We start from the raw sequence: 19,381 nt of genomic DNA, 5'->3' as shown, positions 1-19,381 counted from the left end.
ATATGAGTTGTAACACTGATATCAAGTTCTTCTTTATTCCAAGTACATGAAGTACATTCTCCAATGGTACTTGCTTAGAATTATATATGGGTACTATTAGCATCTTGCCAATATGAATGATGGGTAACCTTGAGTTATTTGCAATGATAACAACTCGTCTCCCTTCATACTTTGTCATGCTTGATAATTTTTCTTTATCTCATGTCATGTGATTAGAACATCCAAAGCTTTAAATTGATTCTAGATATATGTATATTAAAAGTAAAAATAAGGTTCAATCTCGCCCTCAAACTTTACAGTTAGGTTCAATTTGACCCTTTTAAACTCTTATAGCTAATTTAACTTCTGAACTTCTCAAATAGGTCCAATTGAGTTCGTTGCACCACTATAAGAAGAGCGTAAAAAAAACAGCTAAATTAAGCCCGATTGCAAAGTTTAAGGGCTAAATTAAACTCGAACGACAAGTTGAAGGGCCAAATTGAATCTTATTCTTTTTCTCTAAGTTAAAAATAAATATAAACTTTTTTAACTACCACAAATCAATAGAACATCAAGACCAACTCATTACTGCTGCCATTACTTTTCTATCACTATTATCAATACCTTTTATCACTAGAAAATAAAAATATATATGAGATTTTACAACCCAACACTACTATTTTTACCATTTTACCGATCTTCACATAATTTCTACCAATTAAAATTTAAAATATGTGAAAATTTTAATATATAAATTTAATTATATAATTAAATCAATTATAATTCAAATTATTTTTTAATGGGTCAAATTGAAATGCACGAAAAGTTGAATGGTCAAATTAAACCTGTATTAAAAATTGAGTGGCCAAATTGGACTATACAGCATGTGCATTTTACTCTCTTAAAAATAGCTTTATTAAATTTATTTAAAGAATTTATGAATTAAATTTGCGTAAAAGTTAAAAAGGCTAACTTGAAGTTTATTCTCCAAAAGTAATCTTTGTTATGAGAAATTATGTAAATTTCTTTAGTGATGCCTAATCTAGAGAGTAGAGTAGGAGGGTTAGGTGTATGACACAAATACTGTAGTAAGGAAAATAAAAAAAGTAAAAGAAAAAATAGGAGAAAATAATTATCAAAACATAGTGGACAACACTTGTGCAATATAGAACATAATAAGTTTAAAAGAAATTTAAAAAGATAACTCCACATTTGGCAAATACCAAAAGGAAATAATAGTAAGGTTTGTGATGATTCTTGGACTTATCAAGAAGTGAGAGATATTTTGGGAAATAATATTACCACCAAAGGAAGGAAGAGAGCAATTTTTAATAGAAAAACTTATAAATAATATTTGTAATTTTAGTCTTGAAGAAAATGAAATACTGCATACTATAATTATAAATCTAAACCATTAAATCCCAACAAAAGTATCACCTGAATAATTAAATTGCATTTCATTGTTTATTTATTTATTTATTCATTTTGGAACGATAATCCCTCACTTGATAGAGTCCGGCCACCGGCCAAACAAATGCCACTTGCATATGCGAGGCTAGCTAGGGTTCATTAGTAGCTGGGCTACAACTACCTCTAACCTATTCAATAAAAATTGAACCAGCGGTTCGCATGTATTTTGTGCAAATATACACAATAAATTGTTAAAAAAGAAAATGTTAATAAAGAAAATGAAAAATTCTTTAAATATAGTAAAATCTTTATACAGTGATAACCTTTATATAGTGATAAAAATTTTAATCTCAATTTGGATCAATTATAAATATGAATAAACTCTCTATTATAATAAATTATACATTTTTTAAAACTCATCTTAAGAAAATATTTTTTTATACGGTAATATTTGTATATATAATTTTAAAAAATATATGTTATGTTATGCTTTGTCTTACTGTAATATTATTTTATTTCATTAATTTTATTTGTATCATATTATAAGATATTAATGTATTTTATCTCTAGTTTATATCATCTCACCAACAAAATTAAATATTAAGTTTAAAAAAAAATTTAATACTCGAATCTTCATTAAATTATAACTACATCATGGTTATAAATTTTATTTAGTTCCAAATATATGACTATAAAGAAGTTTTATCTTTATAGAGAATGCTACTCATTTTTTATTCATCATTTTTCTATAGTCAAAGTTAGTCTTCTTTTGTTAGTTTGTTAGCAGACATGTGAGTTGGTTGTAGCATTAGTGATGAGTTGGCATTAGAGTTGCTTAGTTTTTATTTTCTTTGTATAAATTATGTAGCTTGTAACAAAATTCTTCGAGTAATGAGAATATACTTTCTTCATTTTCTTTGTTTGTTCTCCGTTAACTATCTTCTACAAGACACTTGTTCATGGCACCAGAGCACTCACCCATTAATCTATAATTTTTTGACTACTAAAATTCAACTGATTCAAATCTATAATCCTTTATATTTTGATACGATCTGCTTATTGGAATTGTGAAAGAAGAAGATGAAACTTCTAGAGTGAAGAATAATACTCAGATCAGAAATACATAGAATGTAACTAAGGATTCAACACATGATGTGAGAGATCTATTATTTTTGCAAAACTCATATTATCTAGGGATGCAATTGGTAACTAAACCACTGAATGGAAATAAGTTTTTTTTTGTCTTGGAGTAGATATATTAGAATTGCTTTAGGAGCAAAGCTGAAATTAGGGTTTATAGATGGAAGATATAGAAAACCATAAAGAGGATTCACCTAACTATAATAAATGGATTAGAGTTGATTGTATGGTAGAATCTTGGAGCTTAAACTCTATTTCTGTAGAGATATTTGGATGCATACTTATATACTACAACATCAAAAGAGCTGTGGGTAATATGTCTATAGTGTAATATTATACCAAGCTTAAGAAGCTGTGGGATGAATTGACATGCCTAATGCCAATACCTCAGGTGCATCCAAAGTAGTGTTTGGTATAACCTCTTTTAATAAGTTAATGTAGTTATTGATGGGATTGAATAATGTGTATGATCCTGTGTGAAATCAAATAATGGTGAAGGAGCCTTTACCAACAGTTAACAAAGCTTATTCAATGTTTTTTAGAGTTGAAAAATAAAGAGAAGTAGATATTATGTATACTGATACAAATGATAATGTTGTTATGTATGTTAAGACTTAAGGAATTAGTAATAGTGATGAAAATGCTGCAATGTTAGCTAGATTGCAGAATTTTAGTAGAGATGGAGCTGGTAAAAGAAACTATAGGAAAATTGATATTGTTGATAAGAAAAACAGATATCATGATTACTGTAACAGAGGAGGACACAAGAAAGAAACACATTTTCGCTTACATGGATATCTGGATTGGTTTAAAGAACTGAAAGAGAAGCCCCAAACTGTAGGAAGGAATGTCACTAATTTGGTTGATACACCATTAGAATATTACATAAATAATTATGGAGACAAATCAGAAAAGAAAAATACATGGCAGAGATGATACAACATGAATTGACAAAGATGTTAAAGAAAAATATAGATGGATAGCAATCAAGTTAATTTTGCACATTTGGGAGATTATGCAAGTATGCAATGCTTTCCTTCTATTTTTGCTTTTAGTGTGCTTAATTATTTAAACCTGGTTCTTAGATCAATTATCTATAATGATAAACAAATGAAAGGCTTCCTGAAGCCTTTTTCTATGTTTCTGTTCCTGAACTATATGTGCACTAACCTACAACAATTATACAATCCTCAACCAATTATCAAAAATTTACTTGGCTACTTACTAGATGGATCTATAAAATTTGCTACCCATATTGGAGCTGTCAATTTTACACCTAAACTTTTCTTACTATATGTTCTATACGTATCTTCTTTTAAACTCAACCTACTTTCAGTTCATAAATTTATTAAGAAACTAACTTAAAGTTTACTTTTTACCCTACTCATTATACTCTACAAGACTTGCATATTGAAGAAATATTGGCAATTGGTAAAGTGTTAGAAAACTTGTATGTTTTAAAGATTCAAAATCTTTCACACTCAACAAAGGACCTTTGTACTTAAACCAAAATATCACAAATATCTTTTCATCTTCCTGTAATATCACTTGTTATGAGAATAAAGTTGTAAAGGATATTAAGCTTTGACATTATAGATTGGAACATGCTTCTATAAATGCTTTGCAACACTTGGATTTTATATATACTAATAAATATGATGCAAATGTTTTACAACATTACAACAAATGCTACCTTTCATGTTAATACCACCACCTCTTCCTACCCTTTTGGCCTTATCCATATTGATATATGGGCCCTTACAAACAACCTTCTATTACCGGAAAATAGTACATGTTAACCATTATATATGATCATATAAGAGCCACTTGGACCTTAATGTTACTGCACAAAGATCAAACTATTTTTTACTGCATAAAGATCAAACTATTTTAACACTCCAAAACTTCTTTAAAATGATCCAAACATAGTTTCATACAACAGTTAAGAGTGTTCATTCAAATAATAGTTCTGAATTTCTTAGTCATCAATGTCAAAGTTTGTTAATAAAACATGGGCATCTTGATTTAGAAAAGCGATGTATATACACCCTAAAAAAATAGGATGGTTAGACGTAAACACAAATATCTACTTCAAATTGCTAGAGCCTTAATGTTTCAAGCCAACTTACCAAATAAATTTTAGGCCCATTCTATTCTCATGGCTAGGCTAGCAACGTGTTCTCCGGTAAGAAAAAGCACAGGCGGGTACCCCCCTGACCCACTGAATACAACAAAAGAAAGGGGTAGATAGGTGCTCTTTCTTCTTTAAGGAAAGCTATTTCTTAAGATACTACTCTGTTCTAGCTTAGAAAACACTTTTTGAGTTGATATATAGAATAAAACCTGATTGTACCTTCTTAAAATGTTTTGGTTGCCTTTATTTTGCTACAAGTACAACACCTCATAAACCAAAATTTGCTCCAACAGCTTTTAAGTATAATTTTATTAGGTTTAGTGTAGGATAAAAAGCTTATAAGGTATATGATTTAGTTTCTCATCACATTTACATTACTAGAGATGTTCAATTCTATGAACATCTTTTTCCTTTACATTTCACATCATATTTGTTTCACTCATCAACCTTCTTTACCTTTGGTTCCTTTAAATACAAATTGTATTTTCCATGATTTATATTATGTGTCTACACCAATTTTCCCCTCATATAATGATTCTCCTGTACATTTACCTATATTTTCTTCTTCATTTTTCATATTTCTTCTCGTTCCTCATGTCCTTCCTTCTCTCATAATATACCATTAAAACCTTTGCCTATCATTACTAGAACTAGATCTAAACCTATTTGGTTAAATGATTTTGTTACTAACTTGACAGTTTCAGATACTTTACCAATGACTCAGTCTACTTCAAGTATTGCTTGTATTTGCTCATCTTCACTTTACACACCACTTACTTTACTAACTTACCGACGGAATAATCTGTTGCTAAATTGCTCACCTATAACATTGCATTTCTTTAAGTAATTTACTGACATATTATTTATGTCGGTAATTTAGCAACTATAGTAGTTGTCCCTAAATAACTCAAGTTGTCGCTATTTATGGTGCCAAATTTGCGCCATTGTTTACCAACAGTCTAAGAAAACTATCGGTAAATGTTATCAGTAGACCATCTCTAATCCATTTATGAATTTATTAACACCAATTTTTGCTGTTGAATTTACCAACATATTTTTTATTTGTCGGTAAACTTTCGTCGGTATTTCGTCGGAAATCCATCGGTAATTTGCTATGATTGCATATTATTGCTAATATGTTAGTAATTCAACAGTAATTAGTGATGACTTCCTATTCATCGGTAACTATTGTTGCTAAACTGTCTTTTTGTTGCAGTATTCTTTAGCAAACTTATCTAACATCCAAGAACCTTCTTCTTATAATCAAGCTAGTAAAAGTATTCAATGGATTGAGGCAATGCAAAAAGAGCTTGATGCTCTTAAAGCTAATCAGACTTAGATTTAACTTCTTTACCTCCTGGCAAGCAACCTATTGGCTGCAAGTGGGTATACAAAGTCAAACTCAATGTTGATGGGAGTTTTGATCAATTTAAAGCCAGGTTAGTTGCAAAGGGGTATCATCAAAATGTTGGTATTGATTATGCTAACAGTTTCTCCCTGTTGCAAAATTAGTAACAGTTTAGAATATTTCTTATTAGTGCCTCGGCTAAATCCTTGCCCTTACATCAATTGGACATAATAATGCATTTTTGCATGGCTTTTTAGAGGAAGAGGTATACATGTCTCCTCTTGAGTACTATAATAAAGCTAAGTCAAGATAGGTTTGCAAGCTTAAACATTCACTATATAGACTGAAGCAAGCTTCAAGGCAGTGGAATCATGAGTTCTGTACTAAACTTAAGTTGTTTGGTTTCACATAGTCCTCCCATGATCATTCTTTATTTCTTTAGAGTACTTCCACCTTATGTTTAGGCCTGTTGGTCTATATGGATGATGTCCTTATCCTAAGACAAATGAAAAGGATGTTACTGATGCTAAAGAATTTCTTCATAATGCCTTCACTATTAAAAATTTAGGTCTAGCTAGATACTTTTAGGGATAAAGATTGCTCACTGCTTTATAGGCACATACATTAATCAGCAGAAATATGCCTGGATATTATTTCTGATGCAAGCCTTATAGGATCAAAACCTATTGTCACTCATTTTCTTAAAGGACATAAGTTCAATTCTGCTCTAGGTGCTCCCTTGGCTGATCCTGATAGACTTCGTAAGCTAGTTAGGTGTTTTCTTTATTTAAATCTTACTAGACCTGATATTACATTTTTTGTTCAGCAATTGCTTTAATATGTGAACACTCCTTATCAAGCTCATATAGAGGCAATTGTTCATTTGTTGAGATACTTGAAAGATCTCCTTTTGAAGGACTTTTTCTCCCAGTTGCACATGATTTAACGGTTGAGGGTTTTTGTGATACAGATTAGGTTACATGTCCTCAAATTCGAAAGTCCCTTATTGGTTACTGCATCTATCTAAGCAATTCCCTCACTTTTTGGAAGACAAAAAAACATACTACTATTTCTAGATTTTCTGCTAAATTAGAATATAGGATTATGGTTGTTATAGTTTGTGAGTTACAATGGACTTACTATACTCTCTAAGATTTTCATATTTCTCTTCGGCTTCTTATCCCTTTTTGGTGTGATAATCAGGCTTCTTTCCATATTACAGTAAATCCAGTATTTCATGGACGGACGAAACATTTGGAAATTGACTGTTATTTAGTGAGAAATAAGTACAAAGAGGTTTTTATTCATCCACAACATATTTCAACTAAAAAATAGCTTGTTGATCTCTTCACTAAATCCCTCTCAGGTCCTCAATTAACTCATTTATTATCCAAGTTGGGCTTATGCGATTTTTACCAAGCTCCAACTTGAAAGGGATGTAGAGAATACTGCTCATTATTTATTCATCATTTTTTATAGTCAAAATTAGTTTATATTTAGTTGGTTTATTAGCGAGAGTTGGTTGTAGAGTTAGTGATGAGCTGGCATTAGTTCATTGGTTGATTAGTTTTTATTTTCTTTGTATAAATTTTGTAGCTTGTAACATAATTCTTCAAGTAATGAAAATATACTTTCTTCATTTCTTTACTTTTCTCTGTAAATTACCTTCTACAATACACTTGTACAATCTTCCTATAAATGAAATGTATGACTTTATCCGGGGATACATATTTCAAGCTGGTCAAATATTTAAGGTGAATTCTTCATGTCTTTATGCGTAAAATCAATGCAAGCTAATATTATTAGAAGATGTCCTTTAAACCTAAAAGCATATAGATAAAATGGTAAGGGTCTTATCCAACTTAATTAAAGCTTTGAATTTAAACGTTGAATATGCAACTGCATTAAAATATTTAAAGTGTGCCCGTAACATAAAATTTAATCACAATCAAAACATAATATGAAAATGAAAATAATTGAAAGTCTAATAAAAAAATTTTAATTTGTTATTTATTTAGATGTATAAGAAACTAGAGACAGAATGGAAAATTTAATTATTTACTTTATTATAAAACTAATAATTATTTATTTATTTATGATTTTTAATGATATTATTTTAAATAAATTTATAATTAATTTATAGATGATTTAAATTGATGAGAGAATTCTACTTTAAATTTAGAGGGTCTTGTCAAATCAAATACCAATGATTAAATTCACTAATTTCGTTTCTAATTCTCACCTTATTTTTTATTACGAACCAAAGGAAATTGCTTACATATATAGATTATTATTTGGCATTTCATGTATGACCTCGCCTATGGAAGAATTGCTCCAATCGTCTGCAAGAGTAGAAGGTGAAGTAATACCTACTAAAGTGATAAATTCTAAGTGAAGTATTGTAAAGTCTAGTGATTTAGAGTGATTTTCAATATTTTTATGTATTTATTAAATAAAAAATTATAAAATTTTAAATTAGTCTGCGTAAAAAAAAATTATTTTATGTTTTAATTTATAATTTTATATATAAGTTATATATTAAAATATTTTATGTAATTTTGATTTAAATTTTAAATTTTTTTTTAAAATATATGAAAATATTAAAACTCACCATAAACTGCGACATTTTTTTAGGGTTTAGCAAAATTTGAATTCAATATTAAGACTCTCTTAAACATTCTAATAATAATAATTAAAAGAAACAAATAATAGGGCACAGGTTCTGGCATCGCCGCCACAACAATGAATATATTTGATAATTTATTGAAGTGAACATAAAACATGGGATCAATTATTACTTTTTATTTGATAAGTTAAGAAGACTATAAAGGTTGATGGGTTTATTTTTCTTTTATCCTTTTCTTTATCTTCTTTTCTTAAATTATTCAACTAAATGTAATGGGTAGTTGGCGTTGATAATTAGTGGTGCAAAACTGTAAAGCACTGGAATTGTATTCTTTTTTATTGCATTCCGTGTCAGCTAAACACATAGCATCTAATAGTTTTAGCTTAGTATCAGTGTGGTCAGAAGCTTTCTGCATATACATACATGTTACTGTAAGAAAAGAAAGGAAAAAGAGTACGAAAATGGATGTAGAAAAACATGAATCGTGCCCTCAAACACCTAATGCAACTCGGAAAATTACTTGTGAATCAAAAATTAGATTCAGCAGAAAGGAATTTCTTATGGAGATGAAGCAGCAGCTTCTGTTAGCAGGACCTCTAATATCAGTATTCTTCTGTTTGGGGTTTATACAGATGATTTGCTTAATTTTTGTTGGTCATCTTGGAGAGCTTGCTCTTTCGGGTGCTTCAATTGCCACTTCCTTTGCTTCAATGGCAGGCTACACCTTGTTGGTAAGACTATTAGTTCTTCATCACAATTTATTTATGATTTTCTTTCACATTCGTAACCTTTAATTTCTTTGTTATTGTGACAAAGAGAGGAATGGGAAGTGCGTTAGAGACTTTCTCCGGTCAGTCTTATGGAGCAAAACAGTATCACTTGCTTGGCGTACATTTACAGAGGGGAATGCTTGTACTTCTTGTCATGAGCATCCCAATAGGAATTTTATTTGCCTTTTCTGCTGACATTCTCAAATTTGCCAGACAGAATCCTGAAATTGCAGATGAGGCTGGAAAATATGCTCGTTTCCTATTACCTGGATTTTCCGGTATTTCAATCCTGGAATGTCATATCAGATTCTTACAAACACAAAGTAAAGTAGTTGCCGTGATGATTAGTGCAGGAATTGCTACAGCACTCCATATCCCCATTTGCTGGCTTCTAGTTTTTAAATCTGAATTGAGAAATAGGGGAGCTGCATTAGCAAACACTATTTCTTACTGGATCATATCGTTGCTGCTAATAGCTTATGTCAGGTTATCTCCATCATTTAAGGAAACTTGGACAGGTTTTTCAAAGGAAGCGTTACATGGAATTCCCAAGTTTCTAAAATTGGCAATTCCTGCAACCATAATGCTTAGGTGATCGGCAATTTCTGACTTCAATTTAGCATCAACTTCTTCAGAAATTAACATTCCTATAATATTTACTATATTAATTTCATGGCTTGAACCAGCTTGGAAGTGTGGTCACTTGAGATAGTTGTTCTGTTATCTGGTCTTCTTCCAAACCCAAAACTGGAAGCATCAGTCCTGTCAATCAGGTTCAAGACTTTCCTTAATTATATACCATATAATATGTTCAGCGGCGACAAGCATTTTACTGACCAGGTTTTTGTATACTTTCAGCTTTAACATGCACATGATGACTTACATGATACAGTTTGGCCTCAGTGGTGCTGTAAGGTGCATCTAATCTTAATTTGATGTTAAATTATCATTACATATTCATCTATACAAGGCCTTTTGTTTATTTTCATCGTTTCAAATTCTTCTTGGTGCCTTGAATAGTACAAGGGTTTCAAATGAATTGGGTGCTGGGCGACCGCAATCAGCGCGTCTAGCAGTATATGCTGTGGTGATAATGGTTATAGCAGAAGGCATTCTTGTTGCTACTATCATGGTCTCAGGTCAAAAGGTTTGGGGCTACTTGTTTAGCAAGGAAAGAAGAGTGGTAAATTATGTAGGAGAAATGATGCCACCGCTTGCTGTGTCCCACTTGATCAATGGTTTTCAAACTGTGCTTTCAGGTATGCGTCATCTTATGGCTCTATTAAATCACAACACCTTGAGCTGGAACATACTACAATCTTGGTATTGGTTCTACTCACGACCACAATTGACAATTTCAGGGACTTGCAGAGGATGTGGGTTGCAAAAGGTTGGGGCATATGTTAATTTGGGAGCTTATTACCTAGTTGGAATTCCTTGTGCTGTAGTATTAGGTTTTGTATACCATATTGGAGGGAAGGTAGCTTCAGGATCCTATATTCTTCAATTTTTATACCCTCCTTACTAGAAAGCAACAAAACTGAAGATTCTTTTTTATCTGAAATGTGATTAACAGGGTCTCTGGATTGGAATTACAGTGGCAATGTTTGTGCAAGCAACTTCTCTTTCAATCATAATTTTTTACATTGACTGGGAGAAACAAGTATATACTGCTTCAATTTCTCTGATACATTATACAATGTGCATGTCATATAATGTTTTAATACCTCATTTGATGTTCCTATTTTCCATTCTTTTGCAGGCAAGGCAAGCTAAGGATAGGGTAGGTAGTGCAATGGTCATCAGAGATGCTGATGCATTGTCATAGAATATGACAAATATAAAACAACTTCATTGTTGAAATAAAATTCTCAAGAATCTCAATTTTGGATCATTGAAACAAAGAATGTAACAGGAGAAAAACCATGCACAAGAATATTGTTAATGCTGTTGAATCAAATTCCCATGAATATCACTCTTGTACAGTTGAAATACAAAAATGACAGGAGAACTTTCTTTTAGCTAAATAATTAGCAATGATACTTTTGTTTAAACACTACTACGAATGGAGTCATCCTAAAAAACCCACTATTAAGATGTATTCATCCTTTATTATCACTAGAAAATTGAAAATTTCAATGACTTGAGATTTCTGTATATATCAAGTTTAGTAATTGAAAAGAAAAAGTACTGCATCAAATTCATTCTAATTATATAAAATTTCTGTCCATGCCCCCAAGCTTGGAATGCAATGCAACAATTATAAGACATGCAAAAGCAGAACTATGAAATGAAGAAAATTTAATAACTATAGAGAAAATTTGGCAATATTTGTGTCTTCAACTCGTGTATTTTTTTTTTCCATTTATGTTATTTCTTGGCAACAGAGAATCCTGTTTGATGAGCCTGACCACTATAGACAAACTCGGGAGGAGACAAGTTTAGCAACCCACCATCAGAGCCTTCCATTTTAATACTTCACACAAATCAATTATGAGAGAGGTAAATCAAACTTGCATTTTTGGAAAGGCATGTATTGTTTTTACAGCCTGATCTTCAACAGGGCCAATGTGTTTTCGATTGCTTGAACTTGAAGGAATATTTGAGGCAGTACGACTTGTCAGCTGTCATCATGACAACACATATATATATATATATATATAGCATTCCTTTTCTTAGTGTTTTATGAAAATCTTGTATTCCTGTATCCTGTCATTTAGTGTTGCGTTTTCCATTTTCGCCTCGGCGCAATCTATCCTAAACATATACCATCTTTTATCTGGAGAAGTAATTAGGGATTGAGAATTCAGATTGTAGATGGCAAGAGTGTGTAAATCTACACGGATCCTTGGAGTCCCCTTCCATATGGATTTCGGGTCGAGTCTCATCATCCAAGACTCTTTCAGATGGATGGATGACGTTGTGTTTTCTCGCTCATGATGGCTCTACAAGACTTATTGAAGCTCATTTTCTCTCTTTGGAACTGAATTCGTTATCAAATTTCCCGGGCCTCGTTTCCTGTGACCAATTAGTTAGGAGAGGGGCATACCCAATTAAACTACTTGTTATCATGTTGGCTTGACAGTGGATTCGGTTGCTCCAAGTACCCACTCCAGTACGTACCCTTTCCAATCGCTTAATTGCTTTTTTTCTTTTTCTATAGAAGGCATTCCCTCGTCGCATTCCTGCCCAATCGCATTGCCAAATATGTGGCTATTGAATGGACTCGTCGTGTTCATGCATCTTTTCACTGCGCATATGGGCTTGCAGTCCATTTATGGAGTTGTTGGCTGTCAGGGAATGTTTGTAACTTGGACGAGATTATGGGTTTGATTAGGTTGAGGGCTGGGTCTGACTGCTGAAAGTGTCGCGAGCTTGACTCGAGGGAATGACTCTTACTAAAATATAAGGTTAAGGTTAATTATTTATTTATGATATTGGAGTTCTAGCTAATGTAATGTATCTTACTCGGTTTGGGCCAATATAATCACAGGTGTATTGGGGTTGCACATACACTTGCTCCTCATGGAAATGTTACTTTCGTTTGGCTTGAGGACAAAGGGTTGGCTTCATACTTTTTTATTGGCTGATTATTAAGTTGTGTTTCTCAATGGTTGAGAGAACCAGTTTGTTTTTTTGTATATAATTTAAGTGCACTCTTTTTCTTGCTAAGATTTTGTCCTACTGAGTTTTCTTCATAAAATTTTTCAACAAGAAAAACATTGAGATGCATCTTGAAATTTGATCTTTCGGCTTATTTTAATAATAAAAAATTATATCCAAAATTAAAAGGATACAGTTGTGCGACTAAGGTGTTAATGCTTTTCATTGCCTGATTCAATCAGCAAAAGATTTCATACAAAATTTAGATTTAGAAGAGCCAATATCCATGTAATGTCTGATATAGGAGCAATATGGAAAAATCCTGTGAACTCATAATGTAATATATGTATGGTTATCCTGACTTGTAAAGTAATAAAATGGTTATTGTAACTAGTAAGCATCCTAAAGCATAAGGTGAATTACCTGAGACTTCGCATACCAAATTACCTTTGTTATCCAATACCTCACATATCCATGCCATGCCTCTGTTAGACTTGTGCTAATTTTCCACCGTTGCCTTGACATGCCCAACTCAGATGCCTCATTAGGCTGGATTAGAGCAACACCCAATCCTTGTGCCTAGCCTTGCCCAAACTTTTAAAACATCAAACGTGCCTCCTCCACTTGAAGAACTTGATGCCGGGATCGAGAATCCCCAACTTTAGGCTTTCTCATTGCTACCAGCGATAATCACATGCAATAGTCATTCCTGAATCCAATGATAGCAAATCAGGTTGACTTCCGCAATCTACCCAACAGTTGTCTCTCAACCTAACTAATTCCGTTGCCCTCTGGGAGGAACATTTATGGGGTTTTTAGAGATAATAATCGAATCACATATATGCTAAAATATTACTCAATTCACATAAGTATATGATGTCCAGCAGTATCTGTAATCATCAACGCTGGATACCCGCGCCTGAATAGAAAACTTACCCATACTGAAGTGCTGCTGAACGATCTAAATAGAGCAATATATACATGTTTTCACAATTTATCAAAGTGGCATTGGCCAGCAATTGTACAAGCACCACGCCAATAACAATTATTACCCTGGGCAGTTGGAATAGTCATAACCTCTACCAAAGCATTGGCTAATATCTGATCAACTGTGTCCGATAACTATAAACTCACCAATAAAACTATGAACCGAACATTGGAAAACTGATCAATCACCAGGGATGATCATGAGAGCGAATCAAACTATTAACATATCAAGATGATTTTACACAACTCTATGAAATAATTGATCCTTTTTTACATTACCTATAGACATAACTAAGCACAGATAATTTGGATGGCGTCGCAAAATGTTAGGGAGCGGATCAACGGTGCTGGAGAGGAAAGGGCCCTAAGCTATCAACAATTGGAAAAACTGTTAAGACCTATTGACTATTGATTTTTGGTTGGTTGACAGAAAAATTCTCTTCAGGCTGCCTTTGCCACATATAATTTGTAGCCTCTATCCACCGTGGATGCACCAGAAACTTATCATTCTTCAGAGCCCAACGTGACTTCTCTGTACCAGCTTCTGCTGAGACCACGTGTGTAACTGATGGGTCAACTTCTCTAGAGCATGTGGCTCCCAACTGCTCAGCCATCTTCCACAGATGGTGATTATCAGCCTGGAATTGAGTAGGGAATACTCGACTAAACACAATTTTGCATCCTTTTAAAACATCCTTACGAACAGTACTCAGAACCTGAGGAACAAATAGGAAACGTAATCAGTACACTAACCCATGCAAGAACATCCAAACCACTAATGCAGTCAACAAATCTGCAGAATGGAAATCAACTAACAATTTAAGAAGTGAGACAGAAAGAAAGCAAAAGGAGTTCTGGAACAGCATTATGCAGAGGGCCAGGAAATGAAAGTTCCTTAAGAGAGAATCAGTTGAGGGCATTTTATCTCTAATAAAACTACCATCATTCCGAAGCTGGACTTTTGCAAGTGTGCACGCATGAGCACACATGCACATAACCAACAATCTGAGGAGGAACAAGAGGATAACAAAGATTAACATCTGAAAAGCAGAACTTTATTTCACTAGACCCTTTTACCTGCCTCACATCTCTGCCATCAATGGCGTCCTCTAGTTCCTGCAAAAGGTTCTAAGTACATTAAAATCAGGCCCCAAAAAGTGGTTATAATAAAAAAGATAGGAGAGAGAGAGCATACATCAAAGAATATATGGTGAATTCTCCTTAAGACCTTGAGAACTGATGCAAGTGCTCCATCAGACTCATTTTCATCACTCTTCAACTGCGAAAGAGATTTACACTCGAAGCCGAATTGGCGACAACTTGAAGCGAAGAAATGATATCTTTCCATCAATATCAAATTGTCTTTATGCTTTGTCCATGCCTAATGAAATAAAACTAGCTTGTAAGCACACGTATTAATATTTAGTGGGCATAACTTTAACTACAAAGATAGGAAAGCAAAATGGACCATATATGTCAATACGTAGTAAAGCATCATGGACAGCTGAGTTATTGGTTAATCTTTGTTATCTTTGCTAAATTTGTGAGGCACGACAGTATGGAATTCAACTAATAAACTGATTATAACCAGAAAAACCAGCAGCAGATTAAAGAGAGCTGAGTTAGACCATCTATTTCAATTTGACCTACAACTAAATGTTTTTAAAGCACATTGAAATGCAATAACATCAGTAGCAAGATTGTATGCAAACCAAATATAAGGATTAATTTTGCTATTGCACTAACATTTTCTGTATCATCAAGGATCAGAACAGCACTTTCTTGTCCCAGCACAATGTCAAGACCTTTTTGATGTCTTTGAGTGCCATCGTCACGTGAAATGACTCTAGCATTAAAGTACTCTCTTCCAGGGTCAAGAAACTTAGCCATCTCCAGCGCGTATGCCCGGTCACCCATTGTGTATATGTACATCTCAAACATCTGACTTGCTTCTTTCAAAAATGTGCGTATAAAGGGCCTTAACTTCGTCATCATGTGCATGAAGTCCACCATGAATAGGCTACCATTTGAAACATCTAGCCATTTTACACAAGTAGAAAGTCAAACAACAGGCCTAGACTGTGAAAGAGGATTAGACATCAATAAAAAATTTGTCAAAATAAATATAATAGCCAATGTACAATAATAAATCAAAATGCAAACTAGATAAAAGTTTCAGGACAACCCACCAGTCACTTTGCAGTATTTGCTAACAGAAAAATAAACAACATCAAGTAGAAGACTATAGTCTATGATGCACATTGCAAAGGATTGGCAACAGCCATACACACACATGCATCCATTTACAAGTTCCAAAATGCCTAAAGGGAGAATACGCCTCTAATTTACAGGTCCAGAGCAAAGTTAAAAGAATTATAAATTCCACTATGAGAAAGAACTACCTTGGCTACTAAAGAGAGTGGCCTATACGGAGAAGGCAACTTTCTAATATTCACTCAAGTTTCCTGGAGTACTATCAAGTCAAAGTGAAAGTTAAAAGAAATACCTTGCATAGAATCTATTTGACTCTTCAAATATTCCTCTTCTGCAGTCAAATGCATGAGCTGAGTAGAGTTAAGCAGTGTATGATCTAGATCAAGGACTAAGTAAAGCTTTCTATGTCGTAGCAAATTCTTCATATCTGTGTTACGTAATCGCACAATTTCATCATTAGCAAGCCTTAACCCCTGCAAGAGCATTATAATTCTACTTAAGAAGAAGTAGATGAGAAAGACACAGAACACTAATTGAAACAAATTCCCTAAGATTGTATGCACACGAATAACCCAATATTTCCAAATTTGCTAATGCACCTATATTATAATTTAATCATTCTTTTTTCTCCTTATTACATTAAGGGGTAATCTATTTATGATAGCTAAATCTAAGCGAATGATGAATTAATAAGGGCAGAGGAACCAAACTTTTATTTCAAATTATATGTATAATCTTTAGTCCTTCAAAAAGATTGCATACCTTGTGTATGTATCCAAATGTGACGCCAGTTTCCTCAATCAACCTTTCCCCACAAAGTATACACATGTCTCCAAATGAACCTGGATGTGTGCATGCAACCTTACTTGAGGATGCTACTGCATAACAATGGATCAGAAGCAATCGACTATAAGTCAACAACCAAAATAAGAATTTTAAGTCAAACTCAATCACAAAGAAATTAATTCATAAACATTTAGGCTGCTGCTTAATGAAACATAAACACCTAACCGTCTGAACCAAAATGCAAGTATGCACCCCCATTTGCCTACTTTCATAGAATACAGATTCCTAATTTAAAGGTGTAAGGGGCAAGAAAGAGACTGAGAGAACAAGACTGAGAGAACAGTATGAGAAAGAATTTTGAGATGAAATTTTCATTCACTTCTATTAGAAAGTTACAGCTAATAAGCTGCTTATGCCAGCTGGTATTCGGTGCACCATAGTAGAAAATGGAGTCCAACATCCAACACTTACATGACAGCTTAACTAACTATTGGCCTACTAAACTACCTTTGGAACTAACAAAACCTATTTGCCAAGTCAAGTAACTATAAACTACTTCAAGCAGCCCTCAAACTGTGTTATTTGCCTCATACATCTTAGCAAGCATCCACTAGTTGGTTTCAGTATAAGCAAAGCAACTAATTACAAGTTTCCTATAGATAAACAGTTGTGTTGTTCTCAAACAGTAAAATAATCACTGCAAATTCAATGCTACTTGGTTCAATTTTTCAAACATACAAAATTAATCAGGATTATGAATTTGATGTTACCAACTAATTATTAATATTCAATACAAAGATTCCATTTCTTTGCTTTAGCTTTCACAAAATTAAGCACATTTTTATTTTCTTAAGAAAAAAATAATTACCTAGGGTTTGGTCTAGAGATACACGAGTTGATTCCTTAGGGTTCTCACCATTCTCCAAAGTCTCCACTCTAGATCTTTTAATCCTGCATATTGATTCATAATATAATATAAAATAGTAATGAGTCAATTTCCGCAAAGAAACCTAACAAACAAAACACTCATACCTATTGGTTGCAATGTCAGAATCATCATCACTGTCAGATTCTTCTTCTTCTTCTTCTTCGTTAACATCATCATTAGCATCACTCGCATCATCATGTTTAATTGCTTTAGGTGATGAGTCTGAAGATGATGATTTTGAATCCAACTCAGCATCCAAAAGAGCTGCGAAATCATCGCTGCTTGACGAATGCGATGAATGCAGCGGTGAATCAGTCACTAGACTCATCTGTCTAAAATTTAAAATCATAAACTTAAATAGGTGTTCAAGACCACTAGTTCTAACAATTGCAGTTGATTAAAGAATTCATACACATGATATCTGAATTCGTGATAATATAATAAAATTAACAATCTCTAAAAACAGAGTATACCTTGACGAAGGAAAGAGACAGCAAGAGATGAGCGGCGGTTACTCTGCTTTTAGAAGGGTTTTGTGGCCGTCGCCATTCGCTGGTGTCGTTTGAGCGAGCGAGGAGAGGAGGAGGCACTGGGGATTTCAGTATTTATTTATTTATTTTATTCAGGAGTATCTGGTATGCAGTTGAGTAGTTTTTCATATAAATAATTATAAAAACAGTGTTAAATTTATTAAGATTTGATAATTAAATGTTTAAATTTTTAGAAATTATAATTTAGTGTATGAATTTATTAAATATTTATGATAAAATATATATAGCAGGTCAACAACAGATTACAGATTATTTATATCAATTTATTATAAAATAGTGTGTCAGTTTCTTAAAATTTAATAATAAAGTGTTTAAATTTTTAAAATTATAATTTAGTGTGTAAAATTAAAAATTATTAACTTGTAGACGAATGAAACTATATTACATTTTCATTGTAAAAGATAATATTTACATAAAAGATGGTAAATTTTTCGTATACACAATAAAAATTATAAAGATATATAAATAAATACTATACATGTCATAAGGAGATATATTGGTAATTAATATTATAGTTAAAATTATCATCCTCAACAATAACCGATTTTATTTTAGATGTTTATAGTGACGGATTGAAAAATATAAAGTGTCGCTCAAAGTTGGATAGAGATTTCTTTAAAAAAATTTATGAGAATAGAGCGAAAACAATTTAATAATTGTGGTAATAAAAACGGTGTATTAATCTATTAAAAATAAATACTTATTAAAGACTTTTTTTGACATTTTATTCTTTTCAATCTATTAAGTGGATAATATATGTTTTAAGATTATAAGTCTGTAATTATTATTGACCTGTTATATATACTCAATTATAAGTATTTACTAAATTCACACACTAGATTGTAACTTTTAAGACTTTAAATATTTAATTGTTAAATTTTAACAAGTTCACATACATTTTTATA

General features: G+C 32.5%; 2 protein-coding genes across 3 annotated transcripts; one reads left to right on the top strand and one right to left on the bottom strand.

Annotated features, from left to right (window-relative positions):
* Window positions 1–8,893: 8,893 nt before the first annotated feature.
* LOC8277886 (protein DETOXIFICATION 16) lies at window positions 8,894–11,434 on the top strand. The gene is made up of 8 exons (XM_002526163.4): window positions 8,894–9,368; window positions 9,454–9,998; window positions 10,094–10,180; window positions 10,266–10,322; window positions 10,428–10,666; window positions 10,769–10,887; window positions 10,984–11,070; window positions 11,170–11,434. The coding sequence occupies exons 1-8, from the start codon at window positions 9,099–9,101 to the stop codon at window positions 11,233–11,235; spliced, it is 1,470 nt and encodes a 489-aa protein (XP_002526209.1). The 5' UTR covers window positions 8,894–9,098; the 3' UTR covers window positions 11,236–11,434.
* Window positions 11,435–14,166: 2,732 nt separating this feature from the next.
* On the bottom strand, window positions 14,167–18,573 carry LOC8277887 (RNA polymerase II C-terminal domain phosphatase-like 4). 2 transcript variants are annotated; one of them, XM_002526164.4, is made up of 9 exons: window positions 18,399–18,573; window positions 18,030–18,257; window positions 17,866–17,948; window positions 16,974–17,089; window positions 16,504–16,684; window positions 15,744–16,033; window positions 15,193–15,378; window positions 15,075–15,113; window positions 14,167–14,713 (listed from the first exon to the last, which is right to left on the bottom strand). In XM_002526164.4, the coding sequence occupies exons 2-9, from the start codon at window positions 18,251–18,253 to the stop codon at window positions 14,396–14,398; spliced, it is 1,437 nt and encodes a 478-aa protein (XP_002526210.1). In that variant the 5' UTR covers window positions 18,254–18,257; window positions 18,399–18,573; the 3' UTR covers window positions 14,167–14,395. The 2 variants fall into 2 exon arrangements, with proteins under 2 accessions (XP_002526210.1, XP_025014383.1); XM_025158615.2 differs by having other exon boundaries at window positions 18,030–18,253; window positions 18,399–18,554.
* Between the last annotated feature and the right edge of the window lie 808 nt (window positions 18,574–19,381).

The sequence above is a fragment of the Ricinus communis genome, chromosome 3 (assembly GCF_019578655.1).
Source record: "Ricinus communis isolate WT05 ecotype wild-type chromosome 3, ASM1957865v1, whole genome shotgun sequence".
Taxonomy (NCBI): domain Eukaryota; kingdom Viridiplantae; phylum Streptophyta; class Magnoliopsida; order Malpighiales; family Euphorbiaceae; genus Ricinus; species Ricinus communis.
The sequence above is the reverse complement of the archived record's forward strand: the minus strand, read 5'-3'. Positions and strand labels throughout refer to the sequence as shown.